General features: G+C 50.7%; 1 protein-coding gene across 2 annotated transcripts; it reads right to left on the reverse strand.

Annotated features, from left to right (window-relative positions):
* Nucleotides 1-970: 970 nt before the first annotated feature.
* YJU2B (YJU2 splicing factor homolog B) lies at nt 971-13,446 on the reverse strand. Of its 2 annotated transcripts, XM_055344785.1 has the most exons (11): nt 13,389-13,446; nt 10,917-11,004; nt 10,633-10,838; nt 9,139-9,192; nt 7,942-8,024; nt 6,485-6,540; nt 5,150-5,210; nt 4,234-4,376; nt 3,979-4,151; nt 1,803-1,941; nt 971-1,672 (listed from the first exon to the last, which is right to left on the reverse strand). In XM_055344785.1, the coding sequence occupies exons 3-11, from the start codon at nt 10,633-10,635 to the stop codon at nt 1,191-1,193; spliced, it is 1,194 nt and encodes a 397-aa protein (XP_055200760.1). In that variant the 5' UTR covers nt 10,636-10,838; nt 10,917-11,004; nt 13,389-13,446; the 3' UTR covers nt 971-1,190. The 2 variants fall into 2 exon arrangements, with proteins under 2 accessions (XP_055200760.1, XP_055200761.1); XM_055344786.1 differs by lacking the exon at nt 10,917-11,004 and having other exon boundaries at nt 13,389-13,433.
* Between the last annotated feature and the right edge of the window lie 10,085 nt (nt 13,447-23,531).

Raw genomic sequence — 23,531 nt, forward strand, 5'->3', positions numbered from 1 at the left:
GCGCCTGAGTTCAGCCAGAGCCAGTGCTGAAGGTGGTCTGAAGTAGAGAAAGGCCCGAATTGGGGGTCCCAAAGACTAAGGAAGGCGTCTTACTGTTTGTTGCCTTGAAACCTTCCCATCCCTGCAGGGAGCAAAGACTGGTGACGCCCGCCCCCCACCCCCAGGGCCAAGTAAGAATTTGGCCAGGACCTCAGTCCCTAGAGGGCCCGGGTCTGTCTGGCTCACGGCTGTATCCCCAGGGGCTAGACTAGTGCCTGGCATACTGCAAATACTCCCATCAATATTTGTGAAATGGGGGGACGCCTGGGTGGCTCAGCAGTTCAGCATCTGCCCTTGGCTCAGGGGGTGATGCTGTAGTCCGGGATCGAGTCCCGCATCGGGCTCCCTGCATGGAGCCTGCTTCTCCCGCTGCCTGTGTCTCTGCCTCTCTCATGAATAAATAAAATCTTAAAAAATATATATTTGTAAAAAATAAAAAATATATATTTGTGAAATGATCTTCCTTTTCCGCAGTTTAGGGGGAGGTGGCCGGCTGGGTCTCTGGGTGGATGCCCTGCTGTTTCTGAGCCATTTTCTACTCGGTTTACCAGTTCCCTTCAAAAGATGCATCAGGACAGGGAAGGAGGGGAGCTCTTCCACGACCTTCCGGGGCATCCCCACACATGCACGCTCCAGGCCCAGCTGCTTCGCGCACCTCCTATGTTCCCAGCCGGGCCTGCCCTTTGTGGATCCTGCCGCCTGGTTCCCTTTCCACCCTTCACATGCAGCCTGCATTGCCTCCTCTGGGAAATCTGCTCTGACTGCAGACCAACCTGAGCCACCACCCTGAAACCCTCCTCATGCTGGGTGGGGATCATGGCTGGGGCCACAGCTGTGGCAGCATCACACTGGCTGCTGAGTGTCCAAGGAAACAGTGGGTTGGGGGTGGGGGAGTCAGCCCCTGGGCCCATCTAGCAACCTGAGGCAGGGACAAAGCAGCAGGGCTTTAATATTGGGATGTTGTCCCACAAGGCACAAACACCCTCTCCAGGACCAAATAAATAACTCCACCGTCGCAGGAAGGCGAGGTCTGGGGAGGGGCGGCGTCTGAGCTCTCCCAGGGGTGGTGGGCAAACAGGGCTGCAGTCTGAGGGGCCTCCTGGGGGGGGGGGGGGCGCAGCCTCTGGAGCAGGTCTGGTCCCCAGAGCTGCTCATTCACTCTCTGAGTCGGAGTAATCAGCCACAAGAGAGGAGCTGAAGGTGCATGGCTGTGGTGTGTCCTGGGGGGTGGCTGCCTCCTGGGAGGAGCCTGGTGGGGACTGGGGCCTGTCCTGACATTTCCCCTCCTGCCTTGGAGGCCCCCTGCTTTTGGGGGTCTCAGCTGTCTCTGCAGAGCAGTCTTGGGGGGATGCGGGCCCGTCCTGGGTGTTCCTCTCTGGCACCCATGGCTCCCCAGACATGGGGGTCTCTGTTGTGGGCTGGGGGCTCTCTGAGACCTCCCGGGATCTCCGCCGCACGATGCCCAGATCCCCTACAGTGATGGGAGAGCTGGCAGGTGCAGATCGGCGGTTCTGGGCCAACTTCTTCAGGACGCTGCCCGCTTTGCTGCTGCTGGTGGCAGGTCCCGGGGTAGAGGGGAACCAGGAGCGGCTGATGATCTCTGACCGCTTGAGTCTCTGCTTGTCCTCGTAGGCTGGGGGTTGGGAGGGAAGAGAGGAAAGGTTCAAAGCTGTTCTTTGCCTGGGCCTGGCACAGCCTCCGCAAGGCTGGGGGCCCCCATCTCTGCCCACCCAGTCCCCCATGCCCGCTAGCTCCCCACGCACAGTCCAGGGTGTGGAACTTGAGCAGGGCGGCCAGCCTGCGGTCGTCTTCCGTCTCAGGTACCAGTGGGATGGTCAGGCTTGCCTTAGCCTGCAGCGCCTGGTCCCTCTCTTCCTCCTCCTGCATGGCTTTTTTCTTTTCCTGTGTGGTGGGGGACAGGAAGGGGGGGAAGGCATGGTGGGTGTCAAAGACCTGCCTCTTTCTTGCCTGCTACCCCGGGGTGTGTCACTCCACTCAGCTTCCTCCTCTTCGAGCCTGTTTGAGGGAAGGGCCTCACACAGTGCCCAGGACACAGAAGTCACTCAGCAAATGCAAGATGCAAGTGTCATTCATACGTGTGCTGTTCAGTCCTCTGTTGGTTCATTCCATGAATATTTACACAATGGTCAGCTTGTACCAGGCTTTGTTCTAGACACTGGGGACGCAGCAGTGAGTAGACACAAACCCTTGCCCTCATGGAGCTGACATTCTAGTAGGTTAGAGAGACAGAGTAGTGAGGAGCAAAAGAATGCAGGGAAGGGGATAGGGAGTGAGTGAGGGGTTCGACTGTAAATGTGGTGCAGAAGGGAGGGAAGGGGCAGGCAAGGTCTCCCTGAAAAGGCCACATTTGAGAAAGGACATCTGAGTGAAGGAGTCAAGTGAGCATCTGGTGGAAAAACATTCCAAGGTAGAGGAAACAGCCTGTGCAAAGGCCCAGAAGCAAGTGTGCTTGGAGTGGTGGAGGAAGTGAGGAAGCCAGTGTGGCTAGAACAGAGAGAGTGAGGGGAAGGTGGAGACAGTGGGGAGGGGGAAGGTGAATCATTTGGGCTGTGGGCCATGGAGAGGACTTTGGGTTCTATTTTAAGTAGGAACCATGGAGTGTTCTGAGCAGAGATGTGAAATGACTCAGGTATTCCCACGTGCCTCCTGGTGGCCACGTGGGGAACAGATGAGGGGACGTGGGAGCCTGGAGACCAGGGCAGAGGGATTGTGTTGGTCCAGGCTGGAGATGATGGAGGCTGTGGGAGTGGTAGGACCCCAAAAATTTGCCAATGGGAGACAGGGATGAGGGGGAGTCAAGGTCGACTCCAGGTTTCGGGGCCTGAGTCCCTGCAAGGACAGAGATGCCTCCATTGCAAGAAGGGGAAGATGCAAGTGGGTAGCTTAGCGACACACGGGGGCTTGTGGGGGTGTTAGGCTTGAGTGTCCTTAGGCACCTCATGGGGAGATGCCCAGAAAGCAGGGGACACACAGTTCAGGGCACAGGCACAGCTGGAGGCATATGTTTTTGGTTATGAATAATTAGTGAGAAAACTAGCAGTTTTAGTCCTAATAATGACCACAGAATGATCAGAAAAGGAAGCAGAAAGGGACAGGAGCTGTGGGATGGTGACAGCTTGTGTCCCATGGGGGTAGCTGGGGAAGTTTCTGCCTGTCGAGAGTGGGAACAAGGCACAGGCACTCATATGACCCTGGGCCCCGACTCCCTGTGACGTGTGGCTCCACCGGGTATCTTTCAGAAGCCACTGCAGTCACTGACAGCAGTGTCCCTGGGGACAGGGCTCAGCGTTTGCACCTGGACCCTCAGTGATGCTCCATGCCAGGGCAAGTGTCTCGCTCAGGCATTCCTAAATATGGCTTACTTTTCTTTTTTTTTCTTTAAGGTTTTATTTATTTAATCGAGAGACAGAGAGAGAGAGAGAGAGAGACAGAGACAGAAGCAGGTTCCATGCAGGGAGCCTGACGTGGGACTCGATCCCCGGTCTCCAGGATCACGGCCCTGGGCTGTAGGCGGCGCTAAACCGCTGAGCCACCCGGGCTGCCCGCATGATTACTTTTCATTGTAGGTGACTTTCCCTTTCAATTTTTGTTTTCTTCTAACCACAGGGCACTGCAGAGAGGGTTTTGGCAATTATGTAGGGGTGCGTTGATGATCTCTGGACTTCATTTTAGGATGGTTGAGTGGACCTATGAGGTGTGTGTTAGGAGCTGAGCAGCAGAGGGGTGCCTGGTGAGCTGGGGCTCCCCAGGAGACAGAGGCTACTCCTGAGGTAGGGATGTGGTCAAACTGAGGCTCAGAGGGCCAGATGGCCCACCTGCAGATAGGACATGGTGGGGAGAGGGCTGGCCCTGCATGCTGCCCCCCTTGTCAGCGACCCCCTCTTTGAGGTCCTGACACTCCCCCCATGCCCTGCTCACCCGGAACCTCTTCCGCAGCATGCTATTGAGTGCGAAGTCATCCTTCCAGGCGCTCTGGGCCTCCTGGATGTGGCTCAGGGTGGGGAGGGCCTTCTTCAGTGTGCTCCGGTCGGCCTCGCCATGCTCCAGGCGGAACATGGCATCCGTCTCCAGCTTTTGCTTCTTCTCGTGCTCTGCAACAGCCAGAATGCGGCAGGGCTGGCAGGCTCCCGCTCAGGGCCGGGGTTGGCCTTGGGGTCCACCCTCCACGCTCACCTGTCGTCAGCACCTGCTCATTGTCCGCCATGTCCCAGCGCTCCTCCTTGCGCTGGGCGCCACTCACAATCACATAGTCACAGTTGGCGGGGTCCGTCTGCATCTCGATGTAGTTGACGCAGAGGTGGCATTTCATCCGGAACCTGGGTGGGCAGAGGGTGGAAGTCAGGACAGCGTGGTGGCCCTAGTCCACCCGTCACCCCTGCTTCCTTCCCTTTGTGTGTGTGTCACTTGACAGGTGTTCACTAAGCACCAACGACACACCAAACTCTGTATCTGGGGTTATGAATGTGGGGGGAGACAGACTCTGTCCCGTCACCCCAGAACTGACTATCTTCTATCTGTTCTCTGTTCATTTGTTCACTCATGTATTCAACATGTCTTGCTCTCTGTGGCAGGCTTGGCAGCAGCTGGGGACACAGCAGTGAAGAATGCCAGCCTGCTCTCAGGGGGACTGACATTCCAGCAGGGGCCATACTGGCAGCAAATGCACAAGTGACCACTGTCAGGTGGTGAGCGCTGCTTTGGAACAGGCCTGAGAGGTGGTGTTGGAGCAGAAACCCAAGGAGGGAGAGGGAGCCTTATAGATATCTGAGAAGAGCGTTCTAGGCTGAGAGCATCGAGGCCTTCCTGGGGTGTGTGAGGGACCTTGAGGGGGAGACTGGGAGGAGGTGAGGACAGGGAGAGGAGAGCGTGCAAGGCCTGGTGGCCATGGGGAGGGCTCAGGAAGTGGGAGCCATGGAGTGTTCTAGGCAAAGGGATGTGCCCTGATTGACAGATCGGGGCCATTTCGAGGACAGGACTGAGGACGTGGCCATCAAGGAATGGCTGCCCTTCCACTCAGACTCCTTTGTGGCCCTCTCACCCTGCAGCTACCTGATGTGTCCCTCTGAGACACCCACCGGGCTGCCTATACCTGTAGATTGGGGTTGTGTAGTAATTGCCAACCTTCTTCTTTTCTGCATTGTAGCGAACACCTAGAAGGAGAGGGAGAAGATGGGGGCTCAATGTCTTTTCCCTGGGTGGAGGGTGGACAAGGGTGGTATTCCATCTCCCCAGAGGGGAGACACTTCTGGAGGGCCCTAAAACTCAATGTGGGAAAGAGCCGTGTGCACGCTCCATGACAGGTCCTCAAGCCACAGAGGAGGGTGGGCAGCAGGAGGGCCCAGGTTCAAATCCTGACTCCACCACATTCCAGCTACAAGACCTTAGGTTGGCTACTCTGGCCATCTGGGCCTCAGTTTCCCCATCTGTTCAATAGGGATGACTACAATGCCTACCATGCAGCGCTGATATGAGGACCACAGGAGCTAACTACATACACAGATCACTTAGCACAGGGCCTGGGATGTGGCAAGTGCTCAAGGGTCGGCTTTTATTATTTACATCTGTGTTTTTTGTTTTTTCACTGATAGGTGATAGTCTTGATCTGTTTAATCTTGCTCACTGATGCTGTGGCCTGAGTTTTCCTTTCCTGGTGGCTACTTCAGTTCCTGGCCTTGAGGGTGCCCTGCTTTCTGTCCCCTGAGGACCTGGTGGCCCCAGATGCCCCTGACTGGGTCTGATCAGGGGGACCTACTGGTGGGGAGTGTGTGTGTGTGTGAGACTCATCCTCCTCAGAAGTGGGGTGGCCCAGCTCCTCCTTCCTACTCTTCCATGGCCTCTGTGGGAGGGGCCCGACCATCGTGCCAAGAGCTACCACTCCGGTTTACAGAATGGGCTGCTACCTGGGGCCAGGTGCTGCATGAAGAGCTGAGTGTCCCTGGTGTCACGGAGTTGGAAACGGAAGCCAGGCGCGTCAAGTCACCTGCCTGAGTCTCAGAGCTGCCCATGGGACCACGGGCCCCTATCTGTCTGTCTGTCCATCTGTGGCAGGCACAGGGGTCCAAACGCTAAAAGTTACAGCAGTTTGGAGTTTATAAGCCTTCACGTGCTACATAATTTGTATGTTACACAGGTGGGAACTCATAACATCTGAATTTTATGGATGGGTAAACTAAGGCCCATAGAGACTAAGTCACCTGCTGTAGGTGACCCAGCTCAGGAAGTGGCAAAGCCACGCCTCCTGACTGCTCTGCTGTGAGGTGTCCACAACCCACTAGTCACTGGGGGTGCCTGTCTGCTCTCTGATTCCTGATCAGGGGCCGGTGGTGGAGACAGCTTCTCACAGGCCCAGCAGTTAAGGGTTCACCATCTGCGAGGCTGAAGGGTCGGGGATGGGATGAGGAGCAGAAGGGCAGGTGAAGCTCACCCATGCCGATGTGGTTCTTACAGCCGTCACACCAGATGTTATAAGGCATCTCAAACCTATGCAAACAGAAAATGGTTTATTGGCGCCCATCTGCTTGGGCTCTCCCTGGATCTGCATGCCCATGCCTCCAGCCACAGCCACGCTGCAAAGGGCATGTGCGTGGGGAGGATAGAGTGGTGGGCATTCTTACAGCCAGGCCAGTCCTGTCATCCTGCTCTCCCACGGGCTCACCCTATCTGGGTGAGTCCTCGCTGGTGCTGCCCCATCTTCACGTCTCACTTATCAGCTACACAAACTAGCGTGGAGGAAGTGAGCTGAGGGGAGCAGTGGCCCAGCTAGAGTTTAGGAGAGGTGCTGTACTATTACTACATTTCTTTTCTGTGGTTCTATTCGGGACATGTGATCTGGCTGTCCACGTGCAGGAGTGACAAAGCTTCTGTCTGAAAATACCATTAAGTGATGAATAGTGCGGTGAAGTAAAGACGCTCTCCATACGAGCCGAGGGCTCTGCAGAGTGGGAAGGGGTGGTGTGCACAGGCCTGGTGGCGGAGCGGGGTCGGGCTCTGGAGCTGGAGGTACGGGGTGGGGTGTTTCCAGGTGACTTTCAGTTCTGTGCTTCCTAAGGCGGGGACTCAGATCTTGATTCTTTTTCCACAGATGTTTTTGCCCCTTGTGATTGGCACTGGATTCTCTGCTCAGGCCCAGGTTGGACCGCAGAGACAGGTCAGAGTCCACGAAGCAGAGAGGGGATTGTCCTTCTGAGGCAATGCAGGCTGGCTTCTGCTTCCTGTCGTGGCTGACCCACTGGGGCGTGGGCCACAAACAAAAGGGGAGCCCTGCAGGTAGAGCCACTGTCCTGGCTCAATGGCAGTCATGGCTGGGATTCTTTATCCTCTCTAAACCCGTGCCCTTTGCCCTGTGACTCTGCAATGCTGCCTGCCAAGAGGTGGGATAAATACCCTCCCAGCTCCCTGCAACATGACTGGCTTTGGGCAATCAGTGAGACAGAAGTGACAGTGTGCCGGCTCTGGGTCTTGGCCTCAAGGGTCCTTGCCTGCCTATGCTCATTCTCTTCTGGAACCTGGGTGCTGTCACCTGAACCAGCCCGGTATAGCCTACTGGAGGAAGAGACACCTGTGGAGTGGAGTCCAATCGTACCAGCTCAGCCAGTCCCTGGGGACCAGCCAGTCCCCAGGTGACCCTCGAACATGCCAGAGAGCCCAAGCCCAGGTACAGCCAAGCCCAAGTATGGCCAGCTGAGCTGCAGAACTGTGAACAGCACACAATACATGTTTATCATTTTGTTACATGGCAAAAGCTGACTGATACGGCAACTTCCTGATTTCTGGAATTAAGACCCTGTGACACTGGGCAATATCAGGGGCATTGAATTCTCCCAAAGACCCATGCCAGGTAGCACAAAGTGCAGGGGTCCTCAGGTGGTGCCAGGGCCTTACCTGATGATGAGGATTCCTTGTGACAACTTCCGAGCCCGCTCCCGTAGCGGGTGGCTGTTGTGGTAGCGGTTAAGTGAGCCATGCTGTCGGAAAGGACAAGGGAGCAGGTGAGCACAGCCATGCCGGCTCCCCCAGATTGAGAGGCCGCTTGCTCACGTCCTGCGGGGGGGTGCTAACAGCAAACTGCAAGGCACTAAAGGTCTTGGGGCAACAAGTGGGGTTGGAATCAAAAATACAGAAGTCTGAATCTATGCTCTTCCATTTAGAATATGCGAGAGCTGAAAGAGCTGAGTGCCCCTGGGGAGTGACATCACTTTTTGTCTGCTGAGCCTGGTGTCCCCCAACCGTCCACCAAGGACGGTGACTGTAATGGCCTCTGGTGATGGGGGGAAGACAAGGTGAGGGGGCAGCACTGGTCAGATTACTGGGTACTCCATGTGCCTCCTCTTGTTTTTTTCATTTCATTTTATTTATTTATTTTTTAAAAAGATTTTATTTGTTTATTCATGAGAGACAGAGAAGCAGAGACACAGGCAGAGGGAGAAGCAGGCTCCATGCAGGGAGCCCGACGTTGGACTCGATCCCAGGCCTCCAGGGTCACACCCTGGGCCGAAGGCGGAGCTAAACTGCTGAGCCACCCAGGCTGCCCTGTTTTTTTTTTTTTTTTTTTTTTTTCATTTTAAAGGTTATTTTGAGATTTTAAGTCATCTCTATGCCCAGCATGGGGCTTGAACTCACAACTCTGAGATCAAGAGTCACAGCTCTACCTACTGAGTCAGCCAGGTGCCTGCATCATCTTGTTTTAATCCCTCCAGGCCCCTGGAACGTTGAGGCGTTTTTTTATTTCCTCCTTTTGACATATGAGGAAACTGTGGCACAGTGAGGCCAGTCATGTGCCCGGGACCGTGTAGCTGGGATGCATCGCTTTGTTCCTAGGCCCTTACGGAGTGCCTACAGTGTGGGCCACAGAGTACGGAGTGCCACAGTGGTGAATGAGAAAGATGGACATCTCTGCCCTCAGGCAGATGTTCTAGATGGGGAGATGGGCAACATCCAAACAAATGGATGGCGCATCAGGGAGTTACAGGGCGACAAATAAAAATAACATGCTAGGTGATGTGACAGAGAATGAGACAGTGGTCAGGGAGGCCCTCTGTGGGGAGAGATCCAAAGAAAGGCAGTGCCCACTGCCCTTACCTTTTCTGGATTGAAATCTGGAGGGTAGTACTTGTTTACACCTTTCCTTTCGCCCTGGGAAGAAGAGAGAAGTGACTCAGAGAGGATGTCCTGGAGGAGACCCTGTTGCCCAGCCTTGCAGGGTGGGACCCAGATGAGGGAGCCTGGGGGACATCCTAGAGAGGCCCTGGGCTCAGAGGGTCTGAATGGGGACAGACACTTGGGGACTGGAAAACCACTGTTTTCACTCTGGAAAACTCCATGAGAATCAGACTCTCCTGAAGCAATGGCTTTCAGTGTTTTGGGGACTATGACAGACAGTAAGATGCATTTAACACCTGCCACTGCAAATGCACACATAATAGAGCTGAAACATGGCACAGGTTTCATGAAAGAACACTCACCCTAGCTGTGAGAGTCTTGGTTTTTATTTATTTATGTTTTAAAGATTTTATTATTTATTAGCGAGCAAGAGACAGAGTGGGCATGAGCAGTGGGGAGAAGGGCAGAGGAAAAGGGAGAAGCAGGCTCTCCACCTAGCAGGGAGCCTGATCCCAGGACCCTGGGATCATGACCTGAGCTGAAGGCAGACACTTAACCACCTGAGCCAGCGAGGCACCCTGGGTCTTGCTTTTTCAATGCTGGCAGCCACCCAATAAACTGAAATAATGACCCACCAAAGGAGTGGGTCTCAGACTTGGCTGAATGTTACATCCACCTGAGGAGTCTCCAAAACACTGATGCCTGGGCCCCACCCCCAGAAGTTCCCCTGACAGGGTCTGCTCTGGGGTGTGGTGCCTGGACTTTTAAAAGGCATTGTGCAAAACAGGTGTTTGAACAAATCCTTGTGCATGCGTGTTCATGGCAACACTAGTCACAACAGCCAGATGGTGGAAACAGCTCAAGTGTTCACGAGTGGATGAACAGATACACAGAATATAGCAGATCCAGCCGGGGGAATATTATTCAGCAATAACAATGAATGGAGTTCTGATGCCTGCTACAAGTTGGATGAACCTCAAAAACATTATGCTCAGTGGAAGAAGGAACCCACAAAAGGCCATGTATTGTATGATTCCACTTATATGGAATGTCCCCAACAGGCAAGTCCATGTAGGCAGGAAGCAGGTTGGTGGCTGCCAGGGGCCAGGGGAGAGGGGCTGGGGAGTGACCACTCGAGGGGACAGGATTTCCTTTTTGGGGCGATGGAAATGCTTTGGAGCTAGATAGAAGTGCTGGCTGTGCCACACTTAGTATGAAAATACTAAGTGTCATTAAATCGCACACTCTACAACAGTTAATGAATTTCACTTCCTTAAAAAAAAGAAAAGAAAAAAGCTGCCTAGGTGATTTTAGCACATGGCAAAGTTTGAGAACCACTGCACCAAAAAGATCATGATCCAGAGTTTGAAAATACCACCTATCAGGTTGGGGGTGGGGAGGGGTGGGGGGAAGGGCTCCTTCCCTGACACAGACCAGAAGAGAAACCCAATAAGCACAACGCTGTCCACTCACCATCTTGGGAGTTGCCTACCGGTCCTCTCCTTCAACACGGCTGGACTGAAAAGACGGTAAGACACAGACTGTGCAATGTTAACTACCCTGGCCAGTCCTGCCCTCCTGGGCAGCCTGGTGGAGGGGACCACGGCTTTCCGGTGAAGATTCCGTGGGCTATGTGCAGTGGCAGTGGCTCAGACGATCCTCCCAAGAGCGGTGTTTGTCTGTTTAGAAAGACAGTATCCTCTTCACTCTCCATCCAACATATATCTCATCTTTCTGCAGCCCTCATTATCTCTTACCTGGACCAGCACAGCTGCCTCCTCCCTGGTCTCCTGGCTTGCCCTTGACTGCCACGCTCGGTTTTTTCCACAGGAACCAGGAAGAGATCTTAAAATATAAATCTGAAATACTGTTCTGCCTAAACCCCTCCATCGATTGCCACTGGTTTGAGAAACAAGTCCAACCCCTCCCCATAGCCTGTGGGGCCCCCACCTGCCTCTCCAAGCCCGCCTCTTACCCCTCTCCCTCTCCCTCACTCTGTTCCAGTCATGTTGACTCCCTGGATGCGTTCAAAGGCTCGGCAGGTGCAGGCCAACTGCCTTGAATGCTCTTCCACCAGCTGTCTGTTCTTTGTCACTGGTCTCAGCTCAAACATCATCTCTGTCAGAGGCCTCATCTGACTACCCGATCTAGTCACTTCTTCCCTGGGGTTCCTATCACACTGCCCTGTGTCAGCTGACTTGTCTACAGTCTGACTCCTCTGCCAGGTCACACTGTGCTGTATCTCCAGCACCTGGGATAGTGCCTAGCCCCTGATAAATGCTGACTGCACAAACCACTCATAACTGATTAAAGTTTCCTAAGAATTAGTGCAGGTGACACAGGTATCAAATCCAAGTCTCCTTAAGCTGGCAGTGGGCGACCTCCCTCCTCTTGTATGTTTGGAGGAGAGACTTTCAGGTCAAACAAAAGGAAGTTCTACTTGACACCAAAGAGAGACGCTACGAGACACTGAAGTATATTCTAGAATGGAGATTGGCAGATTTTCTCTATCGGGGACCAGAGAGTAAATATTTCTGGCTATGGGGACCAAACTGTCTCTGTCCCAATGACTCAACTCTGTTGTCATAGGTAGAAAGCAGCTGCAGGCAATATGTGAGCGTTGGCTGCATTTCATCAAAACTTTATTTATGGGCACTGAAATTTGAATTTCACATGGTTCTCACCTATCACAAAATATTATACTTGTTTTTGTTTTTTTCCAACCGTTTATAAAGTCAAAACCATTCTCAGCTGGCAGGCTGTACAAAATCAGGCAGTTGCCTGGTTTTGACCTGTGGGGGTGGCCTGCTGGCTCCCTGTGCTAGAGTCAGGAAGCATCTAATGGTTTCTGCCAACTTAGCTGTGCACTCTCTACCAATTACTGCGCGCCAGGTGTGTACCCAGTCTAACATCACTGCCTCGTTCGCTCTGTATTATGTTACTATGATCTCTAGTTGATGAACGAGAACACAGGGGTTCAAGCAACTCGCTCAGGGTCAGAGGCAAGCTGAGGTGCAAAGCTCCAGATGTAAACCGTTCCGCCATGACCTTGAACATCTCTTCACCTCAGATCCTCCATTTTTTTTTAAAGATTTTATTTATTTATTCATTAGAGACACACACACAGAGAGAGAGAGAGAGAGAGAGAGAGGCAGAGACACAGGCAGAGGGAGAAGCAGGCTCCACGCAGGGAGCCCGACGTGGGACTCGATCCCGGGACTCTAGGATCACACCCCAGGCTGAAGGCAGGCGCTAAACCGCTGAGCCACGGGGCTGCCCAGATCCTCCATTTTTAAAGTATGCCCCTGGACCAGATTTTCCCAAAGTGGTTTCCAACCTAAAAACGCTTTTGCTAACGAAACAGCTAAGTGCCTACTTAGGCTCTGGGGCACAGTTCTGGCCTGCATCCCAGCTCCACTCCTTCCTCACTGGGCGACTTCAGCCAGCGTCTGAGCTTCCCTGAACTTCTATTTCCTCACCTGTAGAGAGTATATGTTGGCAACAGGACTTCCTGGGGTTGCTGGGAATAAAATAAGACATGGGGAAGTGTTTGCAGGGCACCCCATTTACAGGAGCTGGGGCTCTTACAGGGGTTTTACCAGCCCAGTGACTGGCACTGGTGTGGGGCTATAGGATGAATGTACAGAAATCTCTAGTCCTTGGTGTCAGGAGTAATGATAAATCCCACTGGCTTAGGGCATCGTGCTCGGTTTGCAACCTGACTGCTTGCTAGCGTTTTGACTTTGGCAAAGCATATCTCTCTGAGCCTCAGTTCTCTCATCTATAAAGAGGGTTTATAAAAAGTATCAATCTGATAAGGTTGTCGTCAAAACTCAGTGAGCTGAAGCATAATCCAGCGCCCGACGCAGAGTTAATTATCTCTCATGCTAGAGCGTTTTACAAGCATTAAAATCTTCACCATAATCCAATTAGGTAGGGGCTCACTAGTCCCATTTTTCAGATGAAGCCCAAGGGCCCTTCAGGCAATAATATGGCCCGGGGTGGAGGGGGGGCGCCGCTGGGACTGAGGTCGCGGCTGGGGCCGGGGGATTCCAATCAGGGGTCGCGGCTGGGACCGGAGCCGGCTCCGGACATGGGCCCACAGCCGCAGAGCCCCGCGGCCCTCAGCGAACTCGTCCCCCATCGGGCCGCTCCGAGGTCGGGGGAAGCAACGACCAGACCCCCGGCCCTCTGCGGGCCTGACCGCCCCTCCGCCCGCGCGTACTTACCTGCCCTCCTCCTGACGTCACGCCGTGCCAGTGCCCGGAAGTGAGGGCTGGGCGCGCAAGGGGGCGTGGCGCACTCGGCGCGAACGCGGACGCTGGCGCGAGGCGGAGCTAAGCGGCACCGCTGCGCTGATTTGATTGGCTGAATGCCAAAAGGAGTAGACCAATCCGGGCTTTCTCTTCCCAACTGTGGGGCGGCCCCGCTCTTCCATGGCCCCGCCCACTCCGCCCGGCCCAATCCCAGGCCCGCTTCCCCGGGGGCGCTGGCTGGCTGGGTGCCGCGGCAGCGCGAGGGTGTGTCCACTGCAGCCTGCCGGCCAAATCAAACCCGCTCCCTGCCTTTGGACGGCTACCGATCTAAGACTTATTTTTCCATTTTTATTTATTTATTCAAGAGAGAGCAAGAGGTGGGGGGAAGGGAGAGAGACAAGCAGACTCCTCGCTGAGCACAGAGCCCCAAGCGGTATTCGATCTCATGACTCTGAGTCAGGACTGGCTGAAATGAAGAGTCCCACGCTTAACTGAGCTACCCCGGTGCCCCTATTTTTCCATTTTTGAATGGTTGTGGCGGAAAAAAAAAATCTAAAGAATTACCTTTTGTGACCTGTGAAAATACTATGAAGTTAAAATTTTAATGCCCATGAATAAAATATTGGAAGACAGCCATGCCCATTCATTTACCCAATTGTCCATGGCTGCTTTCCCACTACAAGAGCAGAGTTGAATGGTTACAATAGGGAGCGTGTGACCCATACAGCCTAAAAATCAGTATCTGGAGGATAGTCAAGTGGGCTGGCCCTTCCCTTGGAGTCTTCAGGCCAGCCTGGATGTGCCTTTTGCACAGGGGAGTGGCTTTTGAGTTTACGTTCATGCTCTGTAGGATCCATCAATCTGTTTCTTCATTTGGTTATTCAACAGCCCTTTAAATAGGTGTTCTGCTGATGAGACTCAGAGAGCAAACGACACACCCTTTCCTCTGATGTGGCAGATGCTTCAACTGGCAATTTACCAAGGGCAGTGTGAGAAATGCTGACAATACTACTACTACTACTACATTATTCGCTGCCAGGCCTTGTTTTAAAGCCCACACAAGTTGGCTGTCATGTAATCATGTTGCTGGATACTGAGTGCTCTTAACTCTCCAGGCATCCATTCATCAGCGCTCACCGCTCATATGTATCATCTCAGGGAATGCTGCTCCTAGGAAATGAAGACTATATTTTACCCATTTTACAGGTGAGGGGACAGGCCCACAGCTGTTAAGTAAGTGGTCCAAAGTCACACAGTGACTTTGTGAGGGGGTGGAGGATTTGACCTCCATCTGCTGATGCTACACCTTGTTCCTTTAAGCTCTGAACTATGCTGCTTTGGGTTGTATGCCTTAAACCTAAGGGCCTTGGGAACCCAGAAGAGTCTTTAACAAGAGTGGAGTGTTTGGGAGTGGGCAGGAGTGAGGCAAGACCACTGGGAAGGGTGACTCCTGAGCTGGACGAAAAGGAAAGAGGCAGGGAAGGGAGAATAGGGAAGAGTAATGCTCATAGATCCTTTATTTTTTTCTTTCCTCTCACAGATCCTGATGGACAAGATGGAACTGAGGAGCAGCATTCGACCCCAGGAATCTTGCTTACCACATCTGGATTTTGCTTGAATCCTTGTCTTGCACCTGAATGAAGAGATACATTGGAAAAGCCACAAAATGCTGCCTTGTGAGTTATATTTAGAGGAGGGGAGGTATGAGAATCTTTGGCTATCAAGGGACATGAAGAGCCTCTTATCATTCACACACAAGGCAGATGATGGAACCCACACATCAGCCCGAGATATGAAGAGATTGTTCTATAAAGATGTCAAACACAGGCCAGTTCCTGTGGGGCCTAGGGAACCGACTTAGGGAGAGGAAGGTAATTATCCAGTCTGGGCAGAGTGGCAGTAAGGGACCTGAATTCTAGCTCTGGGGATCTCATCTCTGTTTGCTCAAATGTAAAGTGGAATATCTTGGCTCTGCCCATGGGAATGAATGCAATAAATGCTTATAAATGTATTTGCAAAACATTTTGAGTAAGAAGAGAACACTGTGGGCTGGGAAAGGCATTCCAGAATCGTGATGCAGCTTTTGGGGACAAGGGCAGAATGCCTGCGGAGGAGGCAGGCTCTAAGTTAACAGAAAGTTCTTGACATTAAAGCTGAAGCTCTGAGCAGCCCGGGTGGCTCAGCAGTTTAGCGCTGCCCGGGCCCTGATCCTGAAGACCTGGGATCGAGTCCCATGTCGTGCTCCCTGCATGGAGCCTGCTTCTCCCTCTGCCTGTGTCTCTGCTTCTCTCTCTCTCTCTGTATCTCTCATGAATAAATAAATAAAATCTTAAAAAAAAAAGCTGAAGCCCATTTCCCTGCTATTGGCACCCACCAGCTCTATTTCTAAGGTCAAGGGCCACAGAGAACCTCTTAGTTTTGGGAGTGGGGACAAGTTGTTAACTACTGTGTGGCCAATTTCATTATCCAAAGATGGAGATAATGATCTTTAATTGGTTAGAGAGGTTTCATGGGATAACATTGGGAATGCACTTAGCATGATGCCTGGTCCTTCATCTAGATTCTGTGGATGTTGAATTGGAGGAAGTCTTTGGCTCAGCAAACAGGCTCCCCCCACACCTTTCCCATTGTATAAATTAATTGATGTTTATCAAAGTTTAAATGAGAAGACCAGCAGTTTTAACTTTCGGTCTTCTTCTTTTTTTTTAAAGATTTCATTTATTCATTCATGAGAGACACAGAGGCAGAGGGAGAAGTAGGCTTCTAGCAAGGAGCCCAATGCGGTACTTGATTCCAGACCCCAGGATCATGCCCTGAGCCAAAGGCAGATGCTCAACTGCTGAGCCACCCAGGCGTCCCTAACTTTTGGGCTTCTGCATCGAGGACACCTTGAGGTTGAGTCAGTGCATGAATTCATGATTGTAAACATTGGTCTGTAGGAGAAATGACCTCAGAGAAAAGAATTGTTTCCAGGTTATCACCAGGGACATACTAAAAATCTTTTGAAAATGTATGGGAGTTTGATATAGGTTTGATATAACTGTTACATTCAGGCAATTAAAATTGGAAAGGAATGGAGTGGAATCTCCCTACCTGTATCACCCCCTGTGCCAAATACAGATTTTTACTACAGATGGTTCTTCTTAAGAAGTGGTTGTCCAAAAGAAATGAATACTGTTGACAAGTTTTTTAAAAAGATTTTTGTTTATTTATTGATGAGAGACACAAGGAGAGGCAGAGACATAGACAGAGGGAGAAGCAGACTCCCTGAGGGGAACCTGATGTGCGACTCAATCTCAGGACCCCAGGATCACAACCTGAGCCAAAGGCAGACACTTAGCCACTGAGCCACCCAGGCACCCCACTATTGACAATTTTTAAGAGGAAGTCTATCCCTTTGTTGCTTCTGTGATGGATTCTTTTTTTTTTAAGATTTTATTTATTTATTAATGAGAGACACAGAGAGAGGCAGAGACATAGGCAGAGGGAGAAACAGGATCCTGTGGGGAGCCCAATGCGGGACTTGATCCCAGGACCCCAGGATCAAGACCTGAACCAAAGGCAGATGCTCAACCACTGAGCCACCCAGGTGCCCCTCTGTGATGCAGTCTAATAAATCATGAAGATGCTAAGAAATAGAATCAGAACCCTTGGGATAGAAAGCCTCAGCACGAAGTTCACTTTTAAGTTCCATTTCCTACTGACATTTCTTCATTGCGTCCACCTGTTCTGAATTGTCTGTGTTCAGGTGATGTTACCAAAAAGCAAACTAAAGCATACAGAACAAACTTCTGGGATAAGATGAGATGAAACATGACGAGGGCGGGGTGCAGGAATCAGGTTTCGGGACCACAGAACAGCCCCCACTCCCACCCCAGCTCCACGTAATAAATCCCTTCTGCTACCAGCAGCACATAAATAAGCACCCTCCAGAAAGGTGCTGCTCATGAAGAGCGGACCCAGTGAGGAAGGAGATGCTTTATTAAATGAGATCACTGGTGATGGTAACAGACAGAAAAAGGTGTGAAATGGGACGCTTGGGTGGCTCAGGGGTTGAGTGTCTGTCTGCCTTTGGCTCAGGGCGTGATCCTCGGGTTCAGTATTGAATCCCACATCGGGGTCCTGTGAGGAGCCTGCTTCTCCCACAGCCTATGTCTCTGCCCCTCTCTGTGTGTCTTTCATGAATAAATTAAAAAAATCTTTAAAAAAGAAAAAGGCGTGAAATGAAGGGAAAGGGAGAAAAGAGAGGGAAACTCTAGTACACTGATACTTTCTAGAACATGATCTCACACTCCAAGCAAAAATGTGTAGATCGCCTTTATTCATTACTTATCCAAATAAGCCAGGTTCTCTTCCTTCCTTCCTTCATTCAACATGTATTTATTGAGTGCTACTAGATTTTATTTATTTATTTACCTATTTATTTATTTATTTCTGCTAGATTTCTAACATTGTTCTAAACGGTGAGGATGTAGCCATATGCAAGTCAGTCTTTTTTTCTCTTGAGCTTACATTCTAGTGGGTTCAGGCTGGATTGTCCTGGGCAGACCAGTCTCAGGGAACAGGATCTCAATTCCTTATCTCAAGTTCCTGTTCTTTGAAGAGAGGACATAGAATCTTCTGACCCATTACCCCAACCCAGCAACTGCATTGTACACAGAAATGTACAAGAGAATTAACTAAAGGGATGATCTATGACTTTTCCTATGAACACAAGCTAGGTCAGAATAATTTATGTGGATGCTTGGGACATTCCTATAATTTAGCTCCACATCATGGAGCATTTTACAAGGCTGGTGTTTAATTTCATTTTATTTTTCCTCACGGAAACACCAGGGTGTCTTGTGCTTAAATACCGCAATTTCCCACAAACAAGCCCCTGCCACTGCTGTGTTAAACACCACCATAATTTACTTGTTAGAATCTGGAATAATAATGAATTTGTCTGAGTGGTAACAACAGCCTGGAAAAATTGACTCTGAAAGACGTGTCTGAGGGACCGGGCCAGGAGGCTGAGAGAAGTAACAAAAGACATTTGGAGGTGAAGAGGACACCCGGAGGGAGGTGGGGGCTTTAATAACCCCAAAAGGCCAGGGGAGAGGGAGGATCTTGTCAGAATCTGAGCACTACCAGGGGTGCCTCGGTGGCTCAGTTGGTTAAGCATCAGCCTCTTAATTTCAATTTTGGCTCAGGTCATGATCTCGGGGTTCTGGGATGGAGCGCTGCATCATGTTTTGCACTCAGCAGGGAGTCTGCTTGTTCCTCTGCCCCTCTCCCCAGCTCATGCTTATGCGCCCTAAATAAATAAAACCTTAAAGAAAAAAAAAAGAATCTGAGCACTTCCAGATCCTTAGAAATCATCTCATTATTTTCATCTGACAGAGGGGAAAAAGGAGTCCAGGGAGGTTAAGTGACAAGGCCATAGGGCCTGTGATGGCAGAAATGGGGACAGACCCAAGGTTTTCTGTCTTGGCCAATGCTTGGTCCACTCTGTGACAATCACCTCTTGTTTCATAAACTCCAACTGGACTAGTTTCCAGAAAACCGGCTATTTTAAGAATCTGCTTATAATTTAGAGAGAGAATTAATATAGCAAATACTTTGGAGCACAGAACAATGGTGAGAGAATTTAAAATCTATTTAGTGATAACTGCTTTTAATTTTCGGCTCTGGTCAGTGGTTTTCAACTGGCTTCTTGCCCCCCCAGGGAGCATTTGGCCATGTCTGGAAATATTTTTTGGTTGTGAGATCTTGAGGATTGTAGCGTTCATGGCATCTAGTGAGTAGAGGCTGGATATGCTTACAGTACACAGGACAGCCCCCCGCCCCCCCCCCCCCCCCCCGAGAATGATCTGGCCTCAAATGCCACTGGTACTGTTGTTGAGAGACTCTGCAGTAGAGGCACAAAACCCAAAATGGGAGCTCAGGTTGGAAGCTCAGGTGGGTTGTCTTGATCATGGTGGGGGATGCCAAGTGGGCTGAAGAATTTACCAGCAAAGGCACTGTTTCAAAGGTCAGTATCTTTGGGCCTAATTCTCATCCTGATTATGGTCCACACGGTGTCCAGTGCATTCCGGGCTGCTATTTCCTGCTCTCCTCCCCCACCCCTGCCAAACCACAATGGCTCACCCCACCCCCAGATTCTCCATGGGGGTTACCCCAAGATGGGCACCTTTTCCTCCTAGTCCTGCTAGGCACTAGCCGAATCCCTTGGGCAGGTCCTTTCACTTCTCTCGGCCTCAGTTAACTTCCCTGTAAAAATAGGGAGAATGATGCCACCCACCTCCTAAGGCTGTTTGGGGAGGGCCCTTCACCCCATCACTCCTGCCACAAGGGCCTCCCGAGCGCTCCCCACGGAGCCCGTCTTGCTTTCAGTTTTCTAATTCTTCGGCTTCTGGGATAGGGGCTGTGAACTTATGTTCTACAAATGGGGGAAACTGAGGCCGGAGGGGCCAAGAGAACTGGACCACAGTCTTGCAGCTCTGAAAGAAGGGGCTGGCCTGAAAAGGGGGGGGGTCTTCTCCAGAGCTCCCGGAAGGGCGCCCAGCACCCCACGGGCGCCCAGACGAGTTTCTCCCTCCAGCGCCTCTGCGATCCCATCTCCCCGCTCCCCAAGGCTCCCGGCGGCGGGGGCGGGAACAGCCTAGCCCGGAGCTAGGGGCCCGTGGCTGGCTCCGAGACGCATGCGCGCGCGCTCGCGGCTCCGCCCTGACGCTGGCGCGGTTGCCCGGGCAACCGGGGCGGGGCGAGAAGGCGACCAGTCGCCTCTATTCGTTCTTTTGGCGGAACTCCGCGGACTTTGGCCTAAACTCCGTGAAGCTTCTCCGGGTTGTTCCTCGTCCCTTCGTTCATCCACTTCCAATTGGACAACAGCTGATTTCCTGTCTCCAGGAGTCCCTACGGTTAATTAAATGCCCACCACGGGCGGGCGGATCCCGGACGGCCACGATTCGGTGCAGGTGGCGACCACTTTGAAGAACCAGCGCCAGTCCATCCCCTTCACCTTCATACGTCCCTTTTTCTTTCCTCTTTTGCCTTTGAGTACTCTATAATTTATTAACGGCATCTATAATTTATCTGACTTCTCCGGCCAGATCTTGCTTAGTCCAAATCACGAATCCGAATTTTGCAGAAATGACTCAGGGGTGACTAATTCCATTAGAAAAGCAGTCTCTGCTCTGCAAAGGAGCTCGTAGCAGAATTTCTTTAAATAGAAAACGTCCTCAGTGCACTGACAGCTATTCACTTTATGGAAAATTCATTTAGATACAAGACCTACCTCCCCCCCCACACCAGCTTTTAAAGATTTTTATGAGTTTATTCATGAGAGGCACACACAGAGAGAGGCAGAGACTTAGGCAGAGGGAGAAGCAAGTCGTCCCTCTCCCCTTTTTTTTGCATTTAGACATAACCACTGTGTATAGTTGGCTGAGCAGTTGTGCCTGGCTGAGGGCATGGGAATCCCTCAGAATTTCAGGGGCTGAAATCTGCATTGCTGTGTCCCCAAGTTGGAGGACAATGCACTTTCTAGTTTGTCAGAGGGGGTGCCTTTTTCTATTTGCATGAAGTTGGGAAGTTTCCGTGTGTGCCTTACTGCACATAATTTAACAGTAACCAGTTGCATGGCTTTGGGCTTTATAGAATGCTTATAACAAGCTTTTTTAGTGTGTCATTCCATTTAATGAATGTCACATATCATGTGGACCCAAGTCTTTGGTTAAAATTAAACATAGTGCAAAGAAAGTCATGTAGGAGTGGGTATTAATTCTCTTTCTGGGCTCCCTCAGGTCATCTGGGGCCTTAGATTCCTTTCATCTTGTTGTTCCTTTGTCCCCTAGGCGTTGTCCTCACCTATATGGTAAGAGCTTGCTCGCCTCCATTTCTAAGTTCCAACCAGCAGGAAGAGGGAAGAGGAAGTTAGGGCAAGTAGCTTGTGTTTAAGAAGATGACCTCCAAATTTTCTCTCATGTTTGCTGGGATTCTATTGACCCAAACATAGTCCCGTAGCTACACCTGGCTGCAAGTTTTCCTGGGAAATATACTTAGAGCTGGGGGCTATGTGTACCCCCTTCCCCTAAAATTCAGGAGGTTCTATTACTAAAAGGAATAAGGAGAGAGTGGATTGAAGATGAGGACTGGGTCATCACATTTTTTTGAAGAAACACAGCAGACATATGGTGCTTGGCTTTTGGTTGATGAAGAGTCTTGTTATATTTCATAAGCAGCACTGCATAATGGAGAAGCCAGGATTCAAACCTTGCCTGTGCCCCTTATGACTGTGTGATCCCAAATTATGTTACCACTCAGCCTCAGTTTTTCTAATCTGCAAAATGGCTCACACACTTTTCACAAGGTACATTGAGGGTAAATGGGAGAAACATGTGAAGCTCTTAGCACAGTGCTCAGAACTTGTGACGCCCCCTCCCTCAACCTGTAGCTAAGGTAAAAATATCTTACCTCTTGCTTCACAAATCACTACTATTTCCAGGAAGCTGCACAAAAGTATATAGCCAAAGAAAAAAGAAGCGAGAGTGTAGAAATGTTAGTGTCAATACCTTATTGCTGTTAGAAAAATATGTGAAAGCATGCCTATCATTTAACCTGTTATGAGCAAGAGACAGTTAATTTTAAAGGAAATAAAATTTAAATGCTATTATAAAAATTGATACAAACATCAAACAAATCAACTTGAGGGACATTCTACAAAATATATCACCAATATTTTTTTAAAGATATTATTTATTTGAGAGAGAGAGCGAGAGAGGGAGAGAGAATGAGCTGGGGAGGGGCAGAGGGAGAAGCAGACTCCCCGCTGAGCAGAGAGCCAGGCGTGGGACCCGTTCCTGGGACTATGGGATCATGACTTGAGCTGAAGGCAGATGCATGACTGACTGAGCCACCCAGGCACCCCAGGCACCCCAGTCACTAGTAATCTTAAGAGAAAAATCAAGGAACTGCCACGGATTGGAGGAGACTCTCAGTATTTTCTGGGCACTATTCTGCAAATCTAGTTATTCAAAATTAAAAAAAAATTAAAAAGTGATCCACAAATTTGAATTTATTCAATTATTGCCTTTTTAACCCTTAGTGGTAAAGATGGCAGCTATCTTCCAAAAATCTGTTTTTGTTTGCTTTGCTTCCACAGCAGTGGTGCTGTTGCTGCTTACCTGGCAGCCCATCTGGAGGCCACCTTCCCTTCCGTTGCCCAGGGGTGGCCATGGGACACTGTCTTTCTGGTGGAAAATGAGCAATGGTGAATGAGGTGTGGCATTTTGGAGTGTGAACTTCAAAACACCAGATATAATGCTCCTCTGTGCTTTCTTCCAGTTTCCTGGAGCTAGAACGTGGATATCCCTCCAGCCCAGCACCAATCCTGCAGTGGGGACAATGCCCAATAGGTGACAGCTATTATGTGTTGTGTCTTTCAAAAAGATTTGTTGAAGTCCTAACCCCTAGTACCCATGAATGTGACTGTGATTTTGTGATCCAAAGATATTTGGATATCCAAGATATTTGGTCTTTGTCCCCAGTCCCTGGCACAGAGCTTCTAAAGCCCTTATGATTTCCTGAGTGATTGGGGTGATAGGAGCATCTTTTGTTACAATATTTGATTTTAGTCCCTTGTTCCTGACACCAGACCTATCTAAGAACCTGTGGAATCTCCAGAATGATGAATATCTTTTGTAATCTAATGAGATAACTGGTGGTGGGGGCTCCTAGGTAGCTTCAGGATGGGTGCTGGTTGCCAGAAAGACCAAGGCATGATGACAGGGTTGGAACTTTCAGCTGTATTCCCCTGACCTCTGGAGAAGGAAGAGGGACTGGAGGTTGAGGCATCACTAATGGCCAATGCTTTAATCCATTATACCTATGTCATGAAACGTCCATAAAACCCCTTAAATTATGGGGTTTGAAGATCTTCTGGGTTCGGGAGCACAAGCATGTGTCAGAAGGGTGGTATACCCCAACTCCACAGGACATAAGTTCCTGCCCTTGGGAACCTTCTGGACTTCACCCTGTGTACCTCTTCATCTGGGACCATTTGTATCCCCCATAATATCATTTATAGTAAACCAATAATAGTAACTAAATCATTTTCCCCAAGTTATGTGAGCT

The sequence above is a fragment of the Nyctereutes procyonoides genome, unplaced genomic scaffold (genome assembly GCF_905146905.1).
Source record: "Nyctereutes procyonoides isolate TBG_1078 unplaced genomic scaffold, NYPRO_anot_genome, whole genome shotgun sequence".
Taxonomy (NCBI): domain Eukaryota; kingdom Metazoa; phylum Chordata; class Mammalia; order Carnivora; family Canidae; genus Nyctereutes; species Nyctereutes procyonoides.